Genomic DNA, 26,442 nt, shown 5'->3' with positions numbered 1-26,442 from the left:
TACTTCCAAAATAACCACTTGTTGAATATTGAAATGATGAAAGTTAATTTCTTTGTTAGTTGAGGCACTAATATGCAGTTAATGCACTGAATTGAGTTGTTAAATTTCTTGATACTGGTAATTGTTTTATTATGCAGTGGCCAATATGACCACTTCTATTTATATTAAAAATAACAACCACCCTTATTTAGTTGAAGCCAGTATAAACTCATTTATCTTATATAGGCTCCTATCTGTGAACCTTACGATACATGTAAGAGTCCTATAATGGTGGGATTAGGTGGTGTGGTTGGTTGGAAACTGGCCTTTCGTGCTGGCCCATGTTGCTGAGATGAACCTTGTCCTCTGTCTGCTGCCACTAAGTGATGCGAAATGCGATTGGGCAGTCTCGATCCAGTTCTTAATAGGCATGGATGTACTGCACAAAGCGACCCTTAATTTGGCACTATAGTCTATTCCTGATAATTCAAAGTCAATTTTTGTGCTAAAATAATTGAGTTATTCAATCATTTGATTTGAACAATGTGAGTAATATAGCTAAATGGGAATTCAGTGCTAACAAATTGAGTTATCAGATAATATGAATTAAGCAACTTTTAATTAAGAGGAATAAACTGTAATTATCAATGTCACTCAGACAGGTGTAGGATGATTGCCACAATAGGGGTGCTCTTTTGAGTTTGGGAGCTGAAGCAGGTTGCTGGGACAAAGTAGAGGGAACTTTACTGACTGTCCTCCTCCCAACCCAAGTTGCATTATACTGACACTAAGGGGATGAAATTGGTCTTCGGTGGTAGTGCAAAATGGGTGATAACAAAGCTTGTGGCCAGTCTCACACCCCATCAGGGTGGTAAACAGGCAGCCAATTCGTTATCGTCCGTTTTACGCTCCCACCGAAGATCAGTTTCATCCCCTAAGTGCCTGAAATGGAAAATTTTCATTCTCTAGCTAAAAACATTTTGTACTTAGTGAGGGATTTTGTAGCTAGAGAATGCAAATCTTATACATTTTAATGTAGAATGCTTGCTTAGACCAACCATTTCTTGGCAGCCAATATCAAGAATGTTACTGAAGGATTCAAATTTAGTGCATTGGTATAACCTATAGGCTGGCATTTGTCATAATAAAACTGTCCTCCACATTTGAATCCCTGATCTGCATTTCAGATAAAGTGCATCATTTGGTCAACATTGGCATAAAACAAAGATATTCAAGGTTTATAACATGATTAATGGAGTTGTCTACTGGAGCTCATAGATGCTGTTTGAGTTGGAAGTCATTCTGCATATTTTAGATACAACTTGTATTGGAAGTACTTTTTAGCTTTCGGGTAAAAGTTCCACAGGAAACTTATTACCTTCCCATCTGTGTTTCTTCTCTATTTTTGTTCCTATTGTGCTTAGTATCCTTTAGGATAAAACTAATGTTCTGGATAAAGACATTAGCACCAATTTTAACTCTGGGCAGGTGGGGGCAGAGCGAGCAGCAAACTCTCATGATGTTGGCAGCACAAGGCCCAGGAGATATTAACTCCCAGGCCTCATTTTAATATGATTGACGGGCTGCCCACCTGATCATGTCAGGAAACAGGGACCCTGCACATTTCGCTGAGCAATTTCCGGTGGGCTGCCCAATGCCTTTGAAAAGTGGGAATGCACCTCTTGAAGTGAGGTTGTATTCCCTGCTTTCAGAGTTCGTGGCAACAATTTCGAAAGGACAGGAAACTAGGAAAAGATGGAGGGGTAGCTCTGCTAATTAAGGATGACATGAGTATAATAGAGAGAAATGACCTTTGTTCTAAAGACCAAGATGTAGAAACAGTTTGGGTCGAGATAAGAAATAGTAAAGGCAAGAAGTCACTTGTGGGAGTAGTTTATAGGCCCCCTAACAGTAACCACATTGTAGGTCAGGGTATACAGGAAAATATATTGGGGGCTTGTGAGAAAGGAACAGCTATAACCATGGGTGATTTTAATCTACTTATAGATTGGAAGAATCTGATTCGCAAAGGTAGCCTGGAAGATGAGTTCATAGAATGCTTTCGGGACAGTTTCTTAGAGCAGCACATTCTAGAGCCAACCAGAGAGCAGGCTAGTCTAGATCTGGTAATGTGTAATGAGACAGGATTAATTAATGACCTCATATAATGATCACAATATGATTGAATTTTGCATTCAGTTTGAGGGAGAGAAGAGTAAGTTTAAGACTAGTGTTTTAAACTTAAATAAGGGCGATTATGAGGGCATGAAGACAGAGCTGACTAAAGTGAACAGGGAACTTAGGTTAAGGGATATGTCAGTAGAGATGCAGTGGAAGACATTTAATGAGATATTTCATAACACTCAGCAAAGATACATTCCAGTGAGAAAGAAAGACTCTAGGGGAAGGAAGTACCATCTGTGGCTAACTCAGGAAGTTAAAGATAGTATCAAATTGAAAGAAAAAGCATAGAATTCCGCAAAGATTAGTGGCAGGTCAGAAGATTGGACAGAATATAAAAAACAGCGAAGTATGACTAAAAGAACAATAAGAAGGGAGAAATTAGAGTACGAGAGAAAGCTAGCAAGAAATATAAAAACAGATAGTAAGAGTTTCTTACAGGTATTTAAAAAGGAAAAGAGTACGTAAAGTGAGCGTTGGTCCTCTAGAGGGTGAGTCTGGGGAATTAATAATGGAGAATAAGGAAATGGCGGATGAATTGAACAGATATTTTGCGTCCGTCTTCACTGTAGAGGATTCAAATAACATGCCATAAATAATTGTGAATCAAGAGGTGAAAGGGAGGGAGGAACTTAAAACATATACAATCACCAGGGAAAGGGTTTTGAAAAAATTATTAGAACTAAAAGCTGACAAATCCCCAGGTCCTGATGGACATCATCCTAGGACCTTAAAAGAAGTGGCTGCAGAGATAGCAGATGCATTGGTAGTAATTTTCCAAAATTCCCTAGATTCTGGAAGGGTTCCATCAGATTGGAAAATAGCGAATGTAACTCCTCTGTTCAAGAAAGGAGGGAAACAGAAAGCAGGAAACTACAGGCCAGTTAGCTTTACATCTGTCATAGGGAAAATGCTAGAATCTATTATTAAGGAGGTTATAGCAGGGCACTTAGAAAATCTCAGTGCAATCAAGCAGAGTCAATACAGCTTTGTGAAAGGGAAATCGTGTTTGACTAATTTATTAGAGTTCTTTGAGGAAGTAACAAGCAACATGGACAAAGGGGATCCTGTGGATGTGGCAAATTGGATTTCCAGAAGGCTTTTGACAAGGTGCCACATCAAAGGCTACTACACAAAATAAGAGCTCATGGAGTAGGGGGCAACATATTAGCATGGATAAAGGATTGGAAAGCTAACAGGAAACAGAGTAGGCATAAATGGGTCATTTTCAGGTTGGCAAGATGTAACGAGTGGAGTGCCACAGGGATCAGTGCTTGGGCCTCAACTATTTACAATCTATATCAATGACTTGGATGAAGGGACCAAATGTATAGTTGCTAAATTTGCTGATGACACAAAGGTAGGTAGGAAAGTAAGTTGTGAAGAGGACATAAGGAGTCTGCCAAAGGATATAGATTGGTTAAGTGAGTGGGCAAAAATTTGGCAGATGGAGTATAATGTGGGAAAATGTGAACTTGTCCACTTTGGCAGGAGGAATAGAAAAGCAGTATATTATTTAAATGCAGAGAAATTGCAGAACTCTGAGGTACAGAGGGATCTGGGTGTCCTAGTACATGAATCACAAAAAGTTAGAATGCAGGTGCAGCGAGTGATTAGGAAGGCAAATGGAATGTTGTCATTTATTGCAAGGGGACTGGAATATAAAAGTAGAGATGTTTTGCTATAGTTGTACAATGCATTGGTAAGACCATATCTAGAATACTGTGTGCAGCTTTGGACTCCTTATTTAAGAACGGACATAATTACTTTGAAGGCAGGTCAGAGAAGGTTCACTCGACTGATTCCTGGGATGAGGGGGTTATCTTATGAGGAAAGGTTGGAGAAGTTGGGCCTGTATCCACTGGAATTTAGAAGAATGAGAGGTGATCTTATTGAAACATATAAGATCCTGAGGGGACTAGAAGAGGTAGATATTTCCCCTTGTGGGAGAGACTAGAACTAGGGGCCACAGTTTAAAAATAAGGGGTCTTCCATTTAAGATGGAGACGAGGAGAATTTTTTTCCGTCAGAGGGTCATGAGTCTGTGGAACTCCCTTCCCCAGAGAGCAGTGGAGGCAGGGTCATTGAATATTTTTAAGGCTGAGTTAGATAGATTCGTGATTAACAAGGGAGTCAAAGGTTATAGTAGGTAGATGGGAAAGTAGGGTTGAGGTCACAATCAGATCAGCCATGATCTTATCAAATGGCAGAGCAGGTTCGAGGGGCCGAATGGCCTACTCCTGCTCTTAATTCGTATGTTCATGTGTCACACTGTTCTGCAGAATTCTGCAGACAGTAATGAGTCAGAGGGCTTCCCCCGGGTTTTCAGATGCTTCCCTGGATGTCCCGGTGGAGGAGGTCAGGACAAGGAGGGAGGTACTGTTTCTGAGCAACCGTAGGCGCACGCCCAGGACGACTATCCAGCAGGCCTGGACAGATGTGGCTGAGAGGGTCATTACCAGCAGCTTCACTCCCAGGACCTGGGTTCACTGACCTCACAAGAGCAGCAAGGGTGAGTAGAGCTCTTCATCTCTCTCAGTTGTATCTCACAACGCTCCTCTCACCCTTTCCCGTATCACTCTCAATGATTCTCTCCTGTCCATCACATCCTTCAACATACAATCAGAAGAACACTCTAAAACACCTCTCTTTCTCATTCCAAATACATTCACCTCTTCCTTTGCTCTCTTCACAACACACATTAACATCATTCTCTTCTCTCAGCCTAGCACTTGCACAACCAGAAACTCCTCCCAGGACTCCTTCCTCACCTCACATTAAACGCACTTAGCTTTACATTCATCACCTCCCCATCCTCACTCCATCTTGCTTGTTCTCCAGCTTTCAGCCCTACACATCTCCACTTACTTTTAAAGAGCCACTTACTAACTCTCGCCCTCGCTTTCTGCAGGACAAGAAAGCACATAATGCCAGGGAGAGGAGCAAGACCAGGAGAGGAGTACCTGACATCATAGCATCTATCCAAATGGAGCAGGAAGCTCTGGACATTAGTGGCCCAAGAAAAGCCATGAGCATCGGGGAAGAGGAGGCTGGCGGATTATCTGAACAGGGTGTCTACATATTATTTGTATCTCTTCATTCATCTCGGCAATCTTGAAAATTTCAAGCTGCAGTCTCAAGACTGTCACCTTCTAATGTCCAGCCTAATCCTTGTTCTTTTTCTCTTTTTTCTAGGCCCTTCTTGTCACCTGGACCTGCTGAAAAAGAGGAGGGAAGTCCTCTGGAGGATACACCATCGTGCGCTCCATCCCTCTAAAGCACCAGTAAAGACATTGATACTATGCATGGGTTAGACAGTGAGCTACTAGGGTCTGCATGTGGTGAAACACCCAGCATGAGTCAGCAGTAGCAGGTACTGATGGTAGGGATAATTTGGGAGACAGCTCACTGGAGGGCAAGGTCCTCTCCCAGCTCTGCTGAATGAGACAGAGATGAGGACTTCAGAGGCACAGCCATAAAAAGAAAACTTCTTGCCTCTCACAAGCAGTTATACCAGATATTGGGATGCCAAGGAGTTTCAGCACTTCGGCTGCAAGTATGGAGGAGTCTGCTTCCAGCCTGTGTGTTGTTCCCTGCAGCTGGGCCCTCACAATAGGAGCCAATTTCATCAGCCTTTGCAACTAGTGGAAGCTCAAATGGCTACCATGCATGCTCTGGGTTCCACATTGCAGTGACATATTTACCTTGAAAAGATTGTTGGACTGAATAAATAAAGGCTTTTGAGGATTCACTCACCTTCTACAGTCTGTTCTCCCACAGATCAGTGGCGGTGATGAGCCCCAGTCACATGGAAGTGGCAATGGTGCTATGGGAACAGTACGTGTTGCCCTCTCTCAGGTTGTCAATATGTCTGCATCTTTGCCACCCCCTCAACCAATACCCGCCATGGTGCCAGGAAGTCATCTGCATTAGACTGCCCCAGCATCGCACAGACTCGAGCACCGAGAAGTTGCTGGCCGTGACCATTTCAAAGGTCCTAACACGAGCAACAGCAGCCTTCCACCAGATTTGCTGAGGACACTAGAGAAGCACCTCATAGGAGCAATAGAGTTAACATGGGTGAGAAATGAATTCAAGGCAATTGTTGTGTTGGCAATTTAATTCATCACTGTTATCATATTTGGCACTGTGGTACACAGTGTGGTTTTATATCAGCTTCTGAGTCTGCATTGTCGGTATGTCATTGATATAGAAGTTGGTTGAATGGTTTCAATATTCTTTAATAAAGGATTAAGGGAGTGAAGGATGGAACAAGACAAATTATGCAGAGGAGCTTTGTACATGTTTTCAGGGTAGGGGAATGAGCTAGTCACCAGAATAGCTGAGCTAGTAACATCCATTGCAACTACTTCTGCAAGGCATTGAGGTGGTCCTCCTTCTGCTGCTTCCTCGCTTTCACCCTGGTCTTCATCATCCAATGAGGACTGCTGCTGGTGCTCTACCTCTTCCAAATGTAGACCTCTCTGCATGACAAGGTTGTCTGGGATGCAGCACACCACTATGATGCAGGAGACTTTTTGTGGGGCATATTATAGGGAGCCCCCAGACCTGTTCAGACTCCTGAACTTCTGTTTGAGCAGCCCAGTGGTGTGTTCAGTAACCATCCTGGTGATCCCCTGGCTATGATTATACCTGTGTTGCTCAGTCATGTTGAAGGGGTGTCATGAGTCACGTATGGAAGGAGTATCCTTTGTCCTGCAGCATCCTGTTATGTTCGTGGAAGGGTTGAATATTGGGGAAATGGTTGAGTATCTCAGGATAAAAGCATCATAACAGCCGCCTGGGTACTTTGCAGAAACTTGCATGATCCTGTTTATGTGATTGGAGACTAGGTGAACATTAATTGAGCAGTAGCCATTCCTATTCACGGATGCTGCTGGCTCGTGTTCTGGTGTCTTAATGGCAATAAGTTACAGTCAGTGACATCCTGGACATGTGGTAAGCCAGTCACTGCAGCAAATCCCCGAGCTCTCTCCTGGTGACTGTTGAGGTCAATGGGGAAAGGGATGTACTGGTTAGCCTTAGCGAACAGGGCATTGGTGAGTTACTTGATGCATCCGTAGACTGCAGACTGGCATATGCAGGAGATGCCCTCTGTAGCAGACTGGAATAAGCCAGTGCAAGAAGTAATATGGAAGCAAGGAAGTTATGGGCTATGGTAACTATGACAGTCACTGGCAAAGCATGCCCCCCTGGTGCAGTAGGTCCTGCTGCAAGAGGCTGCAGAGGTCTATAACAGTCTGCCTGTAGAAGCACAGCCTCCTGATGCACTGCTTTTCACATGGATCCATAAAACTGATCCTTGGCCTGTATACTCTGTGTGCTGGGTATGACCACCTATGAGTAGAACCCCCTCAATTGCTGTCTTCTTATAGGCCCAGCTCTAGCTCGTGCTGGTTGCTGAGGCTGCTGCTTTTGCTCTTCTGCCTCCACTTCTTCCTCTATCCAAATGAAACCGGCAATAATAGCACCCATGCTGAGCAGTTAAAGCTTACTACGGGTAAGTAAGGCAAAAAATATCAGAAAGAAGTAATATGGAAACTGGAAACTCTCCTGGCATTCCAAGCAACACAATGGCACACAGATCCTCTACCGTGATTTTAACCGTCCACCCACCTCGTTCCTACCAGGCAGGCAAGTTTAAAATCACCCGTATTTTCTTGGGTTAAAGAAAGTAGATTTGAAAACTGTGCAGCATAAAACTTTGTATTTTATTGGGATAATGAATGAGTAATGGGAAAAGCTGTTGAAGTTATTCTATCATTGGTATCAGCTCTGGCATCCAGCTTCTCTGAACGGGCTTGGGTTGACAGTTTTGGCATTTACACATTCCATGTTTAAATTTCAAGCAGACCAGTTTTAGAAATGCTCAATGAAATTCAAGTCTTTTTAAAAAGTAACAAATGCAAATTTTAAAAGATTTTGCACTCAGTACTTCTTCAGTTGTGAGAGATTGCTGGTTTTGTCAAGATTTACCATTAAACAGATTTGTGATTTTCTTTAGTGAGTGTGTATGTGTGTGTGTATGTACGCGCATGTATGTGTGAACGAGAGAGGGAGACTGGCTTTGAAATCATTCCTGCGCTTTCAAACATTTTACACTTTTTATTAGCATTCAGAACGCTGAAGTGCTGTCATGGAAGGGAGAAAAGCAATGAAACGCGCCAGCAAGTCATGCTTCCCATAATTACAAGCAGCATTAAAATCAGTATTGGTGGAATCAAGCAATCGGGACTATAAATGCTTAAAGCACCTGTAAGGACGAAGCTCCATTTAGAACAGACGCTTGAATGGGGCAGGGCGACAAAATGTTTCGCACTTCTGATGTAGATCAATAATCTCAGTGACTGCAAAACAATGGTGCGTCAGGCCAGACCCAAAATCCGGGAACCGTTCTAATAACATTTCTGATATTTTTTCTATTTTCACAGGATTTTGCTTGGTCTAGTATCTCAATTCCTGATTAATGTAAACAATTATTTATTAGCGCGGACTTTTAAATTCAGTTATCTCTGTCTGTGTGTCGGGTCGAGTAACAAATCGGTTTCTTTAAGGGCAGGGGTTTTAAGGGGTTGCTAGCATAAAAATGACTGTCTGTGATCAGGGTTTTTCTTGGATTCATGGAGTCAGAAGACAAGAATATATCTGAGAGGATCAGGCTGATTCCCCATTACTGTTCAATACATGCTAATTTGGTCAATAGGCAAGAGTTTGTCTGTGGCCTGTACCGAGCTTCGCAAAGGCTCCCAAAGTATGAGAAATAAAACAAATTGTGTCCTCAAATATAAGTTCATAAATCCAGGTCTCCAACACCGTTATTTTTGAGTCTAAGTGGCAGCGGTATAAGAATGACTTAAATGCAGCAAATTCGCGATCGCCATTGATTTTAATGGGGGCAGAGCTGTTATAATTATCTTCACGAGGAGTAACGGAGAAGCGGCGCAAAAGTCCCAGCAAACGATGGCGTGGCGTAAGTAATGGCATAAGTCACTCACGCCATAGTTTCCTGGAATTTCTGCACCATGTTCTGAAAGCATAAAGATGTGTTTGACATGCATTCATTTCCAACATTTGAATTCAAGCTAAAATAGCATTCTGAATAATCTCTCCAACTGATCAATATTAAATAATAATAGGTTTTAAATTAATTGTCAAACTAGGGTTGTTGTTTAATAACATGTATCGTGCAACCAAATTGAACTAATATCCAAGACATTGTCATTCATTCCTCCAACCCCTGTGGAAATGAAATAATGATTTCTTCATTCAGTGTTTATAATCTGTCTTTCCAGCCATCTGTCTCTATTTGATATTTCTGATTTGATATCACTGTCTAACCAATGTTACTGTTCCATCAGCTTTCTTTTCTTCTATAATATAGTTTCAATTGGGAATCTTTTGTATTATGTTTAACTGTGGTATCTCTTTTTCTGTATTAAGCATTTTAGAAATACTTTGGATAGGATGCTTATCAGATGGTGATATGTTGCCATCTGTGACAAACCCTTCCACCTTTTGCTTGGGTGCTAACTATCAGATTAAATTAGTCACATGACTGACTGCTCGGGATAGGCCAGAAATGTAATTTCCGTTGGCAGTAAAGATACTTGAGGAAAGCTAGCTAAGTCGATTAGTAGGGACTGTGTGCAACATAAGAAATTTCTTTGTTGTATAATTTCCTCTCCCCCTCCAAGAAAACTATTTGAACATTCATGGCTTGAGTAACAGAACTCAAACAATGTTGGAGATGTGATGAACCATTTAAAATACAAAAAAAGACAAAAAGGAAATGGCCTTATTTGACTAATACTGGAAGAGTAGAAAACTGTAAACAGATTTGGGAATTCTACCATTCTATTTATGAATTCCTATTCTGGTAGTAATCAATTACCTCTAATTTAATGCCACTGCTGAAAAATGTTCACATGCTTTATGCCATTATAGTCAGATAAGAATTTGACTAAGATTGGATGATGATGGTCTTTCACCTCTCAAACATGGGTTCAAATCCAGCTCAGATTAAAATCTTCTCTGTGCTGGCTGTAAGGTCCCGGGATTCTGACACTGCATACTTAAAACGTTGGGTTGGATTTTCCTTCGAATGGTGGACTAGTGGCCAGGAAGGACCTACACCCATCCATGTGACCCCGACACTAACCTACTGAGGTTTCCTGAAGTGGCACTCGTTAGTTATGTGGGATGGGTTTATATCCGTGAAACCACTGCTCATTGGTTTACTATCACTGGAAGGGGGAGGGGGACATTTAGTGGTGCTTCAGTGTTTAAAACATTGCAGTTGATTAAAGGGGCAGGGAGTTACAGAACAATGCAATTATGAGTTAGGAAGGAGGAGCCCAGGTGTGAGGGGGTCAGCAGAAAGGCCTCCTACATTTACAGATGCATTGCTTGATGTCCTACTCACAGAAATACAGGCAAGAAGAGCAGGACCTCTGGGGACTGCGCACAAGAAGCCCCATAAGAGCGTGGTTCAGACTCCATGGAGGGATGTGGCAGAGGTCATGAGTGCAACCTCCACCCCCCGTGAACTGCCACTGTGCTGGAAGAGGTTTAATGATCTCACAAGGTTGGCCAAAGTAAGCAAAGGCACTGTTTCCCATGCACATCCTACAGGAATAATAGAGGCATGACTCACCATCTTACTTCTCACGACACCTCTGTCTTTATCTGGGTGATGGGAAAACTGATCTATTCACAACAAAACCTCCGCAAACAATAACGCACCATGTCAACTCCAAACCACTTTGTGAACTCACATTGCCTGCCACAGATGTTAGTTTTGATGAAAATATGTTTCAAAGGAGCCTCCACCTGCAAGCTTTATAGTCATGGGATGGGCGCAGACACATGGGTGAAGAGAAATCTAATTACCATTCATACTCTTTCATCACTGTTCTCTACTTGCAAAAGAAGCAAGAAAACGCAACTGGAAGAGGAACACCTAGTTTGTGAAGTTTGAGTGCACTCAAGGAGGAAACTTTGCAGCTCGTTGGAGGGCACACAAGAGAGGTTATGGGAGATGGAGAAGTGGGAGATGAAATGTCAAGATAGGGCAAGCGGGGGCTCAGTTTGTTTCAGCTTTGTATGGAATATCAAAGTATTTCAATGAGCATTGACTCCGCCACTACTTTTTCAGAGAGCCATGTGATTGTTCACACAGCTAAAGAAGTTTTTGTGCTTTTAACATCCATGAGGATAGCTTGGAGCAGGAGGAAAACCTCTCAGAGGAGTGACCAGGCACTAATTCCTGCTCCAACTCACCAACTCTGTCATGGCATCTTAAGTATTCCAGCACAAGCCCAAAAACACCCACTTGGGAGGAAGCAATTAGTGAATCAGTAGAGTTTTCACAGGGTGAAGCACTGAGCATTCGTGAGCATGAGGACCTGGAAGTGGAAGGGGAGGCCGAGCTGTTTGCCTTTGGTTGAAGAGCCTAGGGACCTAAATTTTAAGGGCCAAGTCATCAAAAGAACAATGATTAGGTAGCATTGATCTGATATACAGGTAATAGGGACCATCTCCATACATATGACTGAGATGATGGTTTAGTGGGAGGAGTCCAATACATGCATTTGCAACACATTGTAGGAACCTTCATGCCATGCAGAACATGCTGGAGAGCAGAGCAGTCTAGAAGATATCTGCGGCAGCAAGGCAACAGGAGGAGATGCAAAAGACATTAAAACAAAAGCAAAATACTGCAGATGCTGGAAATCTGAAATAAAAACAGAAAATGCTGGAAATATCATCGACTTGAAACATTAAGTCTGTTTCTCGCTCCACAAATGCTGCCTGACCTGCTGAGTATTTCCAGCATTTTCTGTTTTTGTTGCTAAAGACATTGGTGGCTTAGAGTAGCAGCTATCACTGCCTCAGTTGATGCCTTGAGGGTCAGCTTTAATACAACACTTTCGCAGGGCTATCACAGACTTAACTGCGACAATCTGTCTGAAATGAGACTGACCAGTAGCACTTTGGAGTATTTACTCAGCACAAGTGTGTTCCAAGAAGTAGCCTCTCATGAGAATGACAACGATCCTGCTTCCTTAAGGTTTCCTCCCTTGTCGGCATATAAGGGAGCTACAGACCTGGGCGCCACTTGACATAGCAAGAGTGAGGATACAGGAAACACAACTCTCAGGGACGGCATCTTCACTGAGATGAGAGTCAACTCAGTTTATAACGGCTCCAGCAGAAATGTCCCAATCATCCAACTCTTAACCTCCTGTCACTCAGAGAGCACCATGTAAGAAGTTAGGACAGGAACATTAGGAACAGGAGTAGGCTATACAGCTCCTCGAGTCTTCTCTGACATTCAATTAGATCATGGCGGATCTGCACCTCAACTTCATTTACCCACCTTTGCTCCATATCCCTTGATACCCTTACCTAACGAGGATCATGAGTTAATATGAATTTAGGTACAAGGGTTGTCACGGTGGTAAGAAGTAGTAGTAGTCTATGAAATGTAGTATGTTAAGAGGCAAATGTGTGCCCTGACAAGAAAGCAGCAGCAGTTTCTGGAGATGGACTCCTCTAGTAGCCTGTCCAATATAGACAGAATTCTTCACAACCAAAGTAGTCAAACATGTCTGCAAGCCTTGGGACTCAGACCACTGTATATCTCGTTGTGAAGCCACGACTGTTACTTAAATGTTTGTGGTTTAGAGAATTTATGCAGCCAACACAAGTACAATAAATCAAGCAAATACTGAATTCCTTATGCATCCTACAAATGGTTTGAGCTATTTTATAGGTATGTTATAAAAAAACAATTAATCATTTAAGGCACTTGGGGATTGTCTCAGCCACAACATTTCTTGAGGTGTGCAGATTTGCATTAACATATTGTCTGGGGGGAAAAAAAGCAGTGTCTTACTGTGCCTGTATAAATCAGACCAATTTCTCAAAGGTACCATTTTATTTAATTGAAATTGTAAAACAAACAAACCTGCAAAGTTGACCACTTAGTAAATATTAAAAACCAATCTCAGAAACACAAATGAATATGGTAAATTATCCAAACAATGCAAAATTGTGCAGCATGCAGAATAATGAACATCTGATAGGAAGTGAAAGGTCATACCAAATTAAAATATTCAAGAAGTGCCATAAACAGTGAGATTTGTATCCTTTGTACCCAGGAACCCTGAGTTGAAATTACATTTCAAAAGTTACTCTCTGATAACCATTTAATTTTATAGTCTATGTATAAATGGAACCAGTTTACATGGTGGAAGGGAAGAAGCCATTGTAGTTTTTGTACCAGCAGAGGAAATCCTTGTTTGCCTTTATGCAAGATAACATTCACTAAAGTGTGTGAATAGTTGGTGACTCCTGGTTTATCGAGAAATAATCTGTTGATTACTGAAAATTTTATGCTCTAGTCCTTTCAAAGATCATAGGAGCATTTTGGCTGCGAGAATAAAAAAGGAAAATATTTTTAAAATGTTGTCCAGAGGTCTCTGTTGAAACTAAATGCTGCTTGATTCCATATATTCCATAAATATTAGTTTGCAGTCATCAGCATTCTAAATTCAAATATCAGTTTTATGGATGTTTATGGTAGAAACTTCATATGTATCTGAAATGTGGCATATGGTATTTAACGTGTTAATATGATGAATTGACACAATTCCATTCTTTAATTTTGAAGCCACAGGTTAACAAAAGCATAAAATGTTTAAAGCACTGGGATTCATTCCTAGAGAAATAGAATTCAAAAGCAGAGAAGTTATGTTAAACTTTTATAGAACTTTGGTTAGACCACAAGTAGTGTGCTCAGTAATGATCTCCATATTGCAAAAAGGATATCGAAATGCAATAAAGATTTACAAGGATGATACCAGGACTGAGAGGGCACAACTATCAGGAAAGACTGAACAGGTTGGGGCTCTTTTTTTCTAGAAAAGGGAAGACTGAGAGGTGACCTGATAGAGGTCATTACAATTCTGATAGGGTTCGATAGAGTAGAAGTTTCCATTTGTAGGGGAGTCTAAAACTAGGAGCCATAAATATAAGATAGTCACTAACAAATCCAATAAGGAACTCAGGGAAACTTCTTTACTCAGAGAGTGGATGATCAGAAAAGAAAGGTTTTAGTTCTAGGGAATTCTATAATCGGGGATAGATAGCGTCCTCTGCAGTCACGAATGAGAGATCAGGAGGGTGTGTTGCCTACCTGGTGCAATGATAAAGGACATCTCTGTGCAACTGGAGAGGAACTTGGAAAGGGAGGGGGAGGATCCAGTTGTCGTGGTCCATGTCGGCACGAGTGACATAAGGAAGACCAAGGAGGAGGTCCTGCTGAGGGAATATCAGAAGCTAGGAACTAAATTTAAAAAGCAGGACCTCATGGGTGGTAATCTCAGGATTACTACCCGAGCCATGTGCTAATTGGCATAGGGATAGGCAGATCAGAAAGGTGAATGTGTGGCTGAAGGAGTGACCTGGGAAGGAGGGGTACCATTTCATGGGAAACTGGCACCAGTACTGGGACAGGAAGGAGCTGTACAGCTGGGACAGGCTCCACCTGAACCGTAATGAAACCAGAGTCCGAGCGGAAAGGATAAATAGGGCGGTGCATAAGGCTTTTAAACTAGCAAGATGGGAGGAGGGAGCAATAACAAAAGCTTAAAGATAAAAGAAACAGGAGATGAGTGTAAAGGTCAGACCAGGGTGAGGAATAAAGATAACATCAACGGTCAAGGAACAAATACAGTTATAAAACAAACGTATAAAAGGACTATTAAAAATAAAGTAAAAGGAATGACTATTAAAGATGAATTAAACAGTAATGAACACAGAGTCCAAAATAAAATGGGGGAACTGAAGGCAATAATCCGTAGCAAGGAACCAAATGTAATAGGAATAACTGAAACATAGCTTCATCAGGAACAGGACTGGCAAATAAATATTGCAGACTATAACATGATCAAAAAGGATAGGAAATGAAGAAGGGGGCTGGAGTAGCTGTACTAATTAGAGATAACACAATGGCAGTAGAAAAAAGGGACCTTACTAGCAGAAGGATAGAAACAGAATCCACATGAATATAAATAAAAGATAAGAAGGGATCAATCACGCTAATAGGGTTATACTACAGACCACCTAATAGTGGAAAGGAAATGGAGGAAGAAATATGTAAGCAAATATGTGAAATGAGTAAAGGACATAGAATACTTATCATGGGAGATTTTCACTGTACTCAAATAAACTGGCAAGAACAGGTAGGTAAAAGGGTACAGGAAATGGAGTTTTTACATTGTGTGCAGGAATCCTTTCTTACCCAATATGTAAAAACCCAAACAAGAGAGGACCCACGATTGGAAATGAACCAGAACAGATAAGAGAAGTAAGCGTAGAGGAACATCACGGCAATAGCGATCACAACATAATGTTTGAGATCAAGATTGAGAAGGACGTAATTAAGACAGAGTAATAAATGGGAAAAAAGTTGATTTTCAGGGGATGAGAATGGAACTATGGAAAATAAACTGGAAAAATTTACTGATTAAAAAAAGAAATAGAACAGCAGTGGGAAACATTTAAAACGGCGATCAATAGAGTCCAGGAGAAATATGTCCCAATAAGAAGCAAGAACAAACTAACCAGAAATGATACACCTTTGATGAATAAAGAAATAAGGTCAGAATTGAAATTGAAGAAAAAAGCATACACTTAAGTATATAGACAACAAAGGATAGGATGAAAAAAGGGAATACGAAGAGATTAGGAAAGAAGTTAAAAAAACAAGGCAAAGAGAAACTACGAAATTAAATTATCAAGGAATATAAAAAGAAATAGTAAAATATTCTGTAGACAAATAAATAACAAAAGAAAAATCAGGATAGGGATAGGGCCACTAAAGGATACACATGATAAACTCACAGATAATGACAACGAAATGGCAGAAATATTAAATAATTACTTTACCTGAGTATTTACCAGGGAGACGAACATGTGGACATGACATTAGAAGAAGAGATCAAAAAAGATATAAAGGCATTTAAGACAGAAAGGGGGGAGATACTTGATAAACTAATCAAATTTAGAGAGGATAAAACCCCTGCTCTGGATAGATTTCATCCGCGCATATTAAAAGGAGTTAGAGAAGAGATAGCAGAGTCACTATTAATATATATAAAAATTCATTGGAAAAGGGAATAGTGCCAGAGGACTGGCCGACAGCTAATGTGATTCCTACATTTAAAAAGGGAGATAGAACCAGTCCAGAGAGCTATAGACCAATTAGCTTAACATCGGTGGTCGGAAAGATAATGGAAACTTTACTCAATGATGACATTGCTGGAATGTATAATTCCTGTCATTATTTTTGTGAATCTGCTGCTTGTTAATCTGTCATTAACCAAATTTAGAATGATAGACAAAGTTATCATCATAAACCAGGTAGTAGGTATATATCAAATTACCAGCATATTGACATCCATATGTCAGTTGATGAATATAAGTTTTTAATATACAAGTTCATGACAGAGTTGGGAGTGAGACAGAAACTCATTCCACAGATCCTTGTGTATATAATGTGGCAGTTGACATACCAAAATTGAATAGACAATGTTAACATAACAATTTACAATGGTGTATGTTGACAGCAAAGTATGACCAAAAATTGTGACACTAGGAAGTAAGATCGTGAACAGGAAGTACATGCCTATATAAGAATTTTAAATAATATGTCATAAATACAGTACTATTTTTCAATTAAATTTGGTGCTTCATGAGCATTAGTAGAATTAAAATTTGGTAAGATCACATTTCAGTAAAAGGATGAAATTCTGTCTGATAAGAGATGTTTGATTATGAGACTGTCCCAGTTAGGTAACTCTTAGCCAATGGTCATAAGGTAATGGTCATCTGCCTGAGGTGTATGGTCCACTTCTCTTAATTCAAAGTCACTTAATTCAAATTATTTGATAATTCAATTTGTTTAAGCAATAAATTCCTATTTTTCTGTGCTATTTACACTCTGTTCAAAGTATTGGGTAATTTTACTTTTTAGTACAAAACATTACTTTAATTACCAGGACCAAGCAAATTAACTGATGTGTACAGACTATTTAAAATGGATTAAAGAATCTACTATCTGTCAAACTACTTAATAAAAAAGCAACCTCTCAGGCCCAGATTGGGAACAGTTTAAACTGTTCAGTCTCATTCCTACATGTAGTAAATTCTTCTTCGAGATGTAAAACATTTTAAATTTTTTATTTTTTTTCTATCTTTTCCTTTCTGTCTCTTTTTTCTCTCTCGCTCAATCCAATCTTTCTTTCCCTCTCTTTGTTTCTCATTCTGTACCTGATTTGACTCTAATTCAGCTCCTTACTGTCGTTCCTCTGTTTCTTCCTCAATCCTTAAATCTCATTGGTTAAGGAGATAGACTGTTGGCCCCGACATTCACTGAGGTCCCTGATGCATTGTTACTCTCATTGCGCTATTATAACCTCGGACTTCCAGTAAGTTGCAACTCAAAAAAAATTTTAGAGCTCAAGGATGCAGGCAAAAGCCTAACAGCGTACGCCGTGAGATGCCCCACTCTAGCAAGATTTGGCCCTTAAAATAAACAATTACATCAATTACATTTGATCTGTTAAACATTTATTTCTGTCATTATTTTAAAGTGGGGTTAATATTGTATTTTGTTGTGATTCAAAGCTATCCATGATTATAATTGAATGTTATATTTGATTTGAGCAGAATAATAATTTATATTGTGATTGAATTTCTTTGTTATTTATCTTCCTGTAGAATCTATGAAAAATGTCCTCTATAGAGGCAGTTACCGATGCAGTTTCATTGAGCAAAAGAAATGTTGTCTCTGAATAATGCTAATATAGTATTATTGTTCAGTGCAATACAAAAATGCTCGAGATATCTCCACATAATAGAGAACTGAAGTCAGTATTAGCACAACACAGTACCTGCATGGCTTCAGAAGGCTTGACCCTTTTGCACGGAGAGAAATTTGCATTTAATTGGCTCTCACAAATCTGCTGTGTATAATTGTCAATGGATAAATTTCAGGGGCTGTTAAATAAATTAGTTGCTTCTGTTGTGTACATAATGCTGCAGTTGTAATTCAGAACATATTTAAACCGCATTCTGTTTTAACATTGAATGTTGTGAACAAATAATAAACAAAGCAACTAAATGACCTCTATTGCCTAAGATTTGCATAATATCCTTGTAGCCCTTCCGTTCAGTGCTCCAATAGGCTAGCTTGCTTTCAGTAAGCATCTGGCTTTAATAGGTGCCTGTCCCCAGCCTCCTCAGCTCATCAGAATTGTTCAGACAAGGGAGACACACTCATTTTACCTGCCAGGATGACTCACACACCATATGTCTCCTCTGACTCTCAACTTATATGGCTATGGGGAAATGCTTTGCTTCAGCTGGAAAATGATTGTGTGGGTTTCACTTCTCAGTACATTGTAATTGTTTGTTCTACGTAAATCTTTTATCAGTCAGAAAATATTCCATATGACTACAAATGTTTTATTTTATTTATTAATTTATCCATTTTCTTTTTCTCATTGACAGGAAGTACATGCCATACTAGCACACTTCCTGCATTTGTGCGGACACCTACTCTGATGATGCAGCCATCGCTTGATATTAAATCATTTATGCCCTTTCCAATGGATACAGGCTCAGCTGTTGGCCTCTTCCCAAATTTTAACACCGTGAGTAGAAACTGGAATATGTTTTTTCCTCTCTGTCTCCCAGATAGATTAAAATATTGGTACCCAGTAGATGGAGCCTTTCTCACAGAATGAAAAGACTCTAAGTCTTTAGCTGCAAATATTAATCCAGGCTTCCAAACTGTGTTAGTTGAATTTATTACGTTTGGGACTTTGTCCGGTTGGCATTCCTTATTCATCTGTTCAAACAGTCCTTCTGGTTTCTATTAACCCATCATGTTGCAAAATAGCTGAAGCTGTGCAGCATCAACCTACCAACAACTGTACACTGTGCATGCTGTTAAAATGCTGTTGGTCTGCTTTCGGAGGAGCTAAACAAGCATGAGAATAAGAGAAGGGAATATTGATTTTGAACTAAATGGAAAAAAATTGATTTTAGCAGGTTTATGCAACCAAAAGCTGTTTTCATTACGATGAATATCAATTAAAATTTGTTATTTCAGTTGTAGTAAAATGTTATTCTTTCTCATTTAGAAAATATATTTTAACTATTTTAAATAATTTTTAATTGTTAAAATGTTGCATTTGGAAAATTAAACATTGGATTACAGATTTTCAGCATCGTCAAGTTTATGGAAATTAATGAATTGAAGGATTACTAGAAAATTCTTTAATAAATAACAGTGCAATAGATGTAGTCTTTGTAGTTGGTTTCACTTGCTGCAAACTCCCTTTTTGATTCTTGATTTATTTTGGTGAGCTCTCATTTGTTACTGCTCCATAAATCTTTCTGCTTACTGAGGTAGAAAAAACATTATGATGTTAAAGAAAGGCTTAGCTTTAGGTTTATGAGAAATGCTGTTCATAGAATACACACGGGGTTAACGCAGATTCAGTTTGATTGTAAAAACCTGTGAAATATTTACAATGTGTGCAGTGTCCAATACACAGTGAAAAATTTATTTGGTATATTCAAAATGTCCTAACTAATTTCCGCTTGTTAGAAAAATTCAGTTGTAAGACTAAAATAAAACATGTATGCTCATGAAAGATAAAGATACATGAGGCAAAATAAACCTAGGTACTGAGAAAGTGAAGATAATGTACGTGGTAGTTAGACTTCTGGTACAGCATCACACATGTCTTCGTAATCAATAAAGAATTATGTTATCAACATGAGCAGACTGTGGGTGTTTGAAATATAGCCAAGTGGTTAAAGACATTAATTCTTTTAGCAAATTAATCTGGTGTGAAAAGAGAATGTAACAGGGGATTTCTGGTGTGTTGTAAATTATGCTGTTGTCAGATACACAGCTTTTCAGGCAAGGTTTTGTACGCGAATCTCTTGCATGATTTATAATTTTCTAGTTCTAATTGATTAACTTGAAATTGGAAAATGTGAATGGAGAATATTTCAACCTTTTGAATTATTCTGTATCAATATATTCCTTTCTGGCCAGAAATCTGGAGAATTATGTTTTAATGCCATTGAGACATTTCGGAAAGAGTTAAGTCAAAAGGTAGTAGGTGTGGTATCCAGGATTTTTTTTGTGGTTTGGAGACTTTCAAATTCAGATATTCTTGAAGATCAATTTTGATGCCAAAGACTGATATGTGACCCTTTGTAATATGGATTCATTCTTGTCATGATACTGGCAGGGATTGGATGCAAAGTCACCACTACACTGGATAGAATTAGTCACGTATTCCATCACTGGACTGAGTAGTTAGCCAGCAATGCGAGGGAGCACAGATGCATATCCATCATTTAACTGCCAGGAAAAAAGATGCAAGCCCTCCAGTATACTGCTAGGTGTCTCTTTTCTCTCCAGACACATGCACTGGACCACCAGGGATAAAGAATTTAAAATAAAAAGGGAATGAACAGATATTCCACCAATGCTGCCTAAAATCAGATGTCCCCACTAGTGAGCTTAAAAATGCTATAAAGTTAACTGGAAGCTAAATTTAGCAAAAGTCAAACTAGAACCTTGAACTTTCATACATACAGTGGACTTAGATCAATTTGGACAGATACACATTTGATCTTTATAACCACCTAATCATTATGTCAAATGGGTTAGATCTTCTGCCCATTCTTAGTAAATAGGCAGAAAGTATGTACTGTTAATGCTTTGTTATGTTTTATTAGCTCCCATTATGCCCAGGTACGCTCTGGTCCCCTTAGCTAAGTAGAATTATGGGGACCATTCTTCCTCTCCTGGTGCTGACCAGGCGCAATGTCAGTGCAGTGCACTGGTAGTGCATAGCAGCACTGGGATTTCTCGTAGGCACTCATTTAAAAGGACAGGGTGTACATTGAGTGCTGTATTGCGTGCTATGAAGTTCCTGAGAGGCTGTACTAATGCTGCCTAGGTGTTAAAGGCAGCAACAATGATAAAGGGGCAGATCAAATGAAAGCCCCGTAGGAGATGCGAAAGATTTTTTTTCGAGTAATGGGCAGGATTTTAAAGTGCCAGTTTTTGTTGATTTATCGTAAGTTTGTAATTTCATTTATATGTGCCAGAAGCTGTGATTTGCCAGTCGGTGGTTTTCATGTGTACTTATTGGTTCCGCCCCCTGTGGAAAAAGTTTGCGTTGCTGTGCCATGGCTGGGATAGTAGCAGCACCCCAAGCAGCAGTCCAGGTGTCCCTGCAGTCAGTCTTGTGGGGAGCTGGTACGACGGTAGCACTGTTGTTCCAAGCAGTATGTGGCAGAACAAGGGTAACAAGTGTGGATATGAAGAATAATAGTATGGGAAAAGGAGAAGACTACTGGTTTGATTGTGAGGCTTCTGGTTTTATTCTGTGGAACAGGTGTATGGTCAAGGGAAGAGGAGGGAGTCCTACTCTGATAAGGAAATAGGTGTTGGTGACTCAGGAGAGGACCAGGCAAATTACTTCAGCAGCTGTCAAGAGGGGTGTTTCCTCTTGACTGCCTCCAAATAAACCACATTGCAAAAAGGGTGAGTGGCACAGTACTGAATACAGCTTCCATCACTAAGTTTAAAGGACTAACAGCATCTGTAACAAGTCCTGAAGTAGCAAAACTATTTTATTTTAAAGTCAAAAATAAAGATCTTTCTTGACAATACCAACCTGTCCCTTAAGACTGATAGTGCCTAAACAGCAGCTCAGGAATGAGAAGCACTGTTTTTATGAGGGCAAATGTAGTGGGAGCAAAGGAATAGCACTCATTTTTCTGTGCATTGCATATTTTTTGCATACCATTTGGGAATAGGACAGTGAAAATTGACCCAATGGTGTTAAGCAATAATTAGAACAATGATGTCAATAAATAAAAGAACACAACAAACAAGTGATTTAAAAATATTTATTACAATTTAGTACAGTGGTGTAACCATATATCGCATTGTTATAACCTGCATGAGAAACACACATATTTAGTTTCCATGATCCTGTATGTATATAACTTGAAAAAGTCTGGAGGTTTTGTTTCTGTTTGTTGACTTTTATAGAAGAATGAACAAAGTAGTTTCATTATCTTTCATCTTCTTGTCTCTACAATAGGAATGTGTTTAAATACCAGTGTCCAAATTCCGATTGCTCTCCAAAAAGCCCCATTTTGTTGCAATTATAACTGATTTGTGGATCAAATTCCCTCAACTACTCTGACATCACATCCTGACTCAAGGCATCAGAAACTTTGCCATCTGCACCAGCTTTCTTGCTTTGCAAAAACGTTGTTGTTCCTGCTTTTCCATCAACTAAGCCAGGCTTCAGTAGCTGTAAAGTCAAGTGTTCCTATGGAAGATGCAAGGGTGTTCACTTATTGCACATTCAGTAGGCTACCCAGCTAAAGTATGGTTTCTCCATCTTAGGAGTATATTCTCTATATCTAGGTCGTTCCCTTTGCATTCAAGGTTCTGATTGCTCAACCAGTTATTATCTTATTCTCTGATTCAGCAGGGCAGAAGGCATGGATTGTGGTAACTTGAAGCACTCTGCCAGGTCCCACTGTCTCATTTTTGGCACTATTGTGATCATTGGTAAAATATTTACCTTCCTTCATAATGTTAGCACAGATTAATTCTGTGGTGAGCCGGTAGAAAGAGGAAAAAAAATCTGATCTGGACAAAATGTACAACATTTATAATTAATTGTGGATCAATTAATAGTTGACACCAGTTTTACAAACTGCCCATTCAGGTTATAGGTGAACGGGCTGTGAAATTCTTTCCAATGCTGTAACGGTAGACTATAGTTCGAGGCATAGTATAACCAATCTGGTCAGTACAATCCAGCTACATTGATCATTCTAAACAAATGGAACCACATGGATACATTAGGGTTATGGGTATGGCGAAGGATAGATTGATCGTTACAAGTGAATGATCATTCAAACAGAATTCCACTGTGAATGAATGGAACTGAGGTACATTGGCAAATGACTATCTAGAAAATACAGATAGACTCAGGTCAAAAGGATTTGTAATTTCATTTTAGGTGGCTTTAATGCTGGAGGAGCAGTGGGAATAGGAGACCACATGAGTTCTGAGGAGGATGAGGCAATCAAAGGTGGAGACGAAAGTTATGGAGAATATCAGTGACGATGTCAATGTTGTCACAGGTGGCAGGCCAGAGGACAGTGAGGTCAGAGTTAGAAAGGATACATGAGAGTGTATTTAGGAGTACTTTTGCAGGGGCATAAAGTGATGGTAGAAGGGTAGGAGAATGTATATCAAAATGGAGATAAAAAGTGTTCACAGAAAGCCTTCTCAACGATGAAGATCATGGCGACATCAAGACCGTGGGGTAGGATTTCTGTAGGGTTTCTCTGATTGTTCAACGTAATTTCGGCAAAAGATCTGAGGTTCCCACTGACCTGCCGAAGTTAACGCGGATGATTGGGAAAACTCCCGTGGAAATTAATAGCATAAGTGTAATGATCAGATCAAAGGGCTGGCTGAGGGTTGGGGAGGTGATGTGGAGGGTGAAATTGAGAGAAGCCAGCAGGGCAAAGAAGTCAATGGAAGAAAGGGAGGGTGGGTTCAAGTTGAGATTGAAATAATCAGGTATGTGAAGTTTCTCAGTTTTAGTGGCAGAATTTAGGCAGAAGGGAGGAAACTTCAATGAGGAAGCTGCTTGGGTGAAAGGGGGAGGGGAGATAAATGAGGACAGTTTTAAAAGAGATATCGGAGGGATGGTGGAGAGTTCATATGATGAAAAGGAGCAGGAGGAAAGGGGAAAAGCTGAGATGGCATCTTCATATGACTGCTACACTGTGACGGTGGCAGTTTGTGCACGGGATGTGATGCAACATAAAAGCAGTTGGATAGCCTCAATGAAGGGGAAGGAGTTGCCAGTATTAGGCTTAGTTTCAGTCGGCCAAGATGTTGAAATGGTCCTCCAGGAATGAGGTTGTGGATGGATAGGTCCTTGTTCGCGAGTTAGTGAACATTATTCAAAGTGATGTGGAGGATCATTGGATGGGAAGGAGTGAAGGATAATTGCTTGGGGGGTGAAAAAGAAGAGGAGGCAGGGCTAGAAGAAGATGGGTTAGGGATCAGGGGTTGCTCAATTCAGTGGCAGCAGTTATGACCTATACATGTGAAGTGTTTGTCCCTAGTATCATCATGTTGATTACTCAGTCTTCAGTACTTCAGCATTGGAAAATATACAGGGAGGATTCTGTGGCATTTTTGCAAACTATAGTACTACAGTATGTCGGAAAACATATAGGTTGCACAAAATTTAAAGAACAAAAATAATAATTGATGTTTTCCAACCACCATTATCAGCCATATGTAGTCATTTTTTACAACAAGCAAAAACACACACAGGAAAATAAATACTGTCCTGCCTATTGCCTCTATGGTCACTCTTTCTGCCTGTTTTAACTGCTGTACGATTGAGGAATTAGAGATTCATCTCTTTAGCTATCCACAGATCACACAGTCTTACTGTGGTGCAGGACTGGAATCAAAATGTGCAAGAAGTACATGTAAATTGTAATTTCCAGATTCATCTAATGGTGCTCACTACACCATTGTGTTACTATCTAAAATATATATTTTGCACAGATTGGGCTCAGTGCGTTTTGATCCTGACTCAGTTCAAGTCAGGACAATTCAAATTTTATATGCCCAAGCTGAACCACATGTCCAAATCCAAAACAGTGTACTAATTTTTAGTGTTGCACTTAAAGCTGAAGCTTAAGTAGTATGAAACTGTCCTAACTACTTCCCTTTTGTAATCTCATAGGTGGTACACATTTGTAGCAAAGCAGTTAGTGCGCATTTACGGATCATCAGCGCACTCTGTGAAGCTACAAATGATATTGGTGGTGTAACCTTTGCATCATCGATCACTGCATGTTCATGGAATGCAAATCCATTACTGGAAGTCACTTTGTTGTGTGCGGATGATTTGAGAGCCACATGTGCACAATCAGTTATGCCCAGGATATTCAGGAAACCTGCAATTTAGAAAATTACTTCTTCAACTTCAGGCTGCTGCAGCACAGCCTTCAGAAAATGGATCAAATTACTCTTTGTTTTGTTCCTTTCCCCACCCCCATTTTGCATGGTGGTGTTCCCTTTGTTTATATTCCCATGTGCTACATACCAATCCACAATTGAAGGAACATACAGATAACCTCCTTTGATGCAAGAAGATACATACTGACTCACAGTACAGTTTTCTCTCCCTTTCCTTGAAGAAGTGCATTCCCTATAATCAGCTTCTCTTCCAGACAGCCTAGTTGAGATAAGAACTCACTATATCTTTCCATTCCATCTTTTTTTGCAAATCAGTGTGCCAATACTCGTCACTGCGTTGCTTCCCACAGTAGCATGTTCTCTTAACTAAAACAGTTGTTATTTCTAGTGCAGCACACAGTTGACTAACTTTTCTGTTATATTACCTGAAAGGATTTGGAAAGTATTGGAAATGTAAAAGCCCAACACAACATTATTCTTTGCAAAATTTGGCAATGCCTGACTTCATTCTTCACATAAATGCTTGCTTAACCAGTGCTTCCATATCACCTGGGATTCTGGTTGTCCAGGACATTGAACTGTGTCCTGAAGACTCCATTCTTAGGAAATTCTGCATTCCTATCCTGATGAACAGAACAAAACTAGTAGGATAAGCAGTATGATATTTGTATCATTTGCAGAAAATTACTTGCACATGAAGCTTTCTGTAATTCAGAATTGCAATTTGTTGATCGAGAAAGTTTATTGAATGTTATTTGGATATTGTAATCTACAGGTACATATCCATTTTAATTATATCTGTATTTTGTAACATCTCAAGAATTCTTGAAGAACTGTTGTCCAAAAACAAATGTTGCAAATGGCTATTTTGGAAAATCGGCCATTTTGGGAAACTAGCTAAAATCTAAATGTGATAGATCTGTAAAAGCTTTAAAATTTTCAACTTCAGCGGGGGTGGAAAACTCTCGCAACGGAATGCCCTCCATTCTGCTCAATCCAACCGAATAAAAATCGTGTGGGTTCTATAAAGGGCAGGTAATTCTCTCCACCAGATTACAGTCTATGCGATGAAGATGAAAATCTACCCCCACATCTCTTCGAAACATCTCAAAGTACTTCAT

General features: G+C 39.8%; 1 protein-coding gene across 1 annotated transcript in view; it reads left to right on the top strand.

The window, feature by feature from the left end:
• Nucleotides 1-26,442, top strand: part of znf385b (zinc finger protein 385B) — a 182,099-nt gene that overhangs the window by 78,593 nt on the left and 77,064 nt on the right. Inside the window, exon 2 of the mRNA XM_067987657.1 lies at nucleotides 18,760-18,902. Coding sequence (XP_067843758.1) covers nucleotides 18,813-18,902 — 90 coding nt within the window. The 5' untranslated portion in view covers nucleotides 18,760-18,812. The remainder of the gene's footprint in view (nucleotides 1-18,759; nucleotides 18,903-26,442) is intronic.

Source organism: Heptranchias perlo, chromosome 7 (assembly GCF_035084215.1).
Source record: "Heptranchias perlo isolate sHepPer1 chromosome 7, sHepPer1.hap1, whole genome shotgun sequence".
In the NCBI taxonomy this organism is placed as follows: domain Eukaryota; kingdom Metazoa; phylum Chordata; class Chondrichthyes; order Hexanchiformes; family Hexanchidae; genus Heptranchias; species Heptranchias perlo.
The sequence above is the reverse complement of the archived record's forward strand: the minus strand, read 5'-3'. Positions and strand labels throughout refer to the sequence as shown.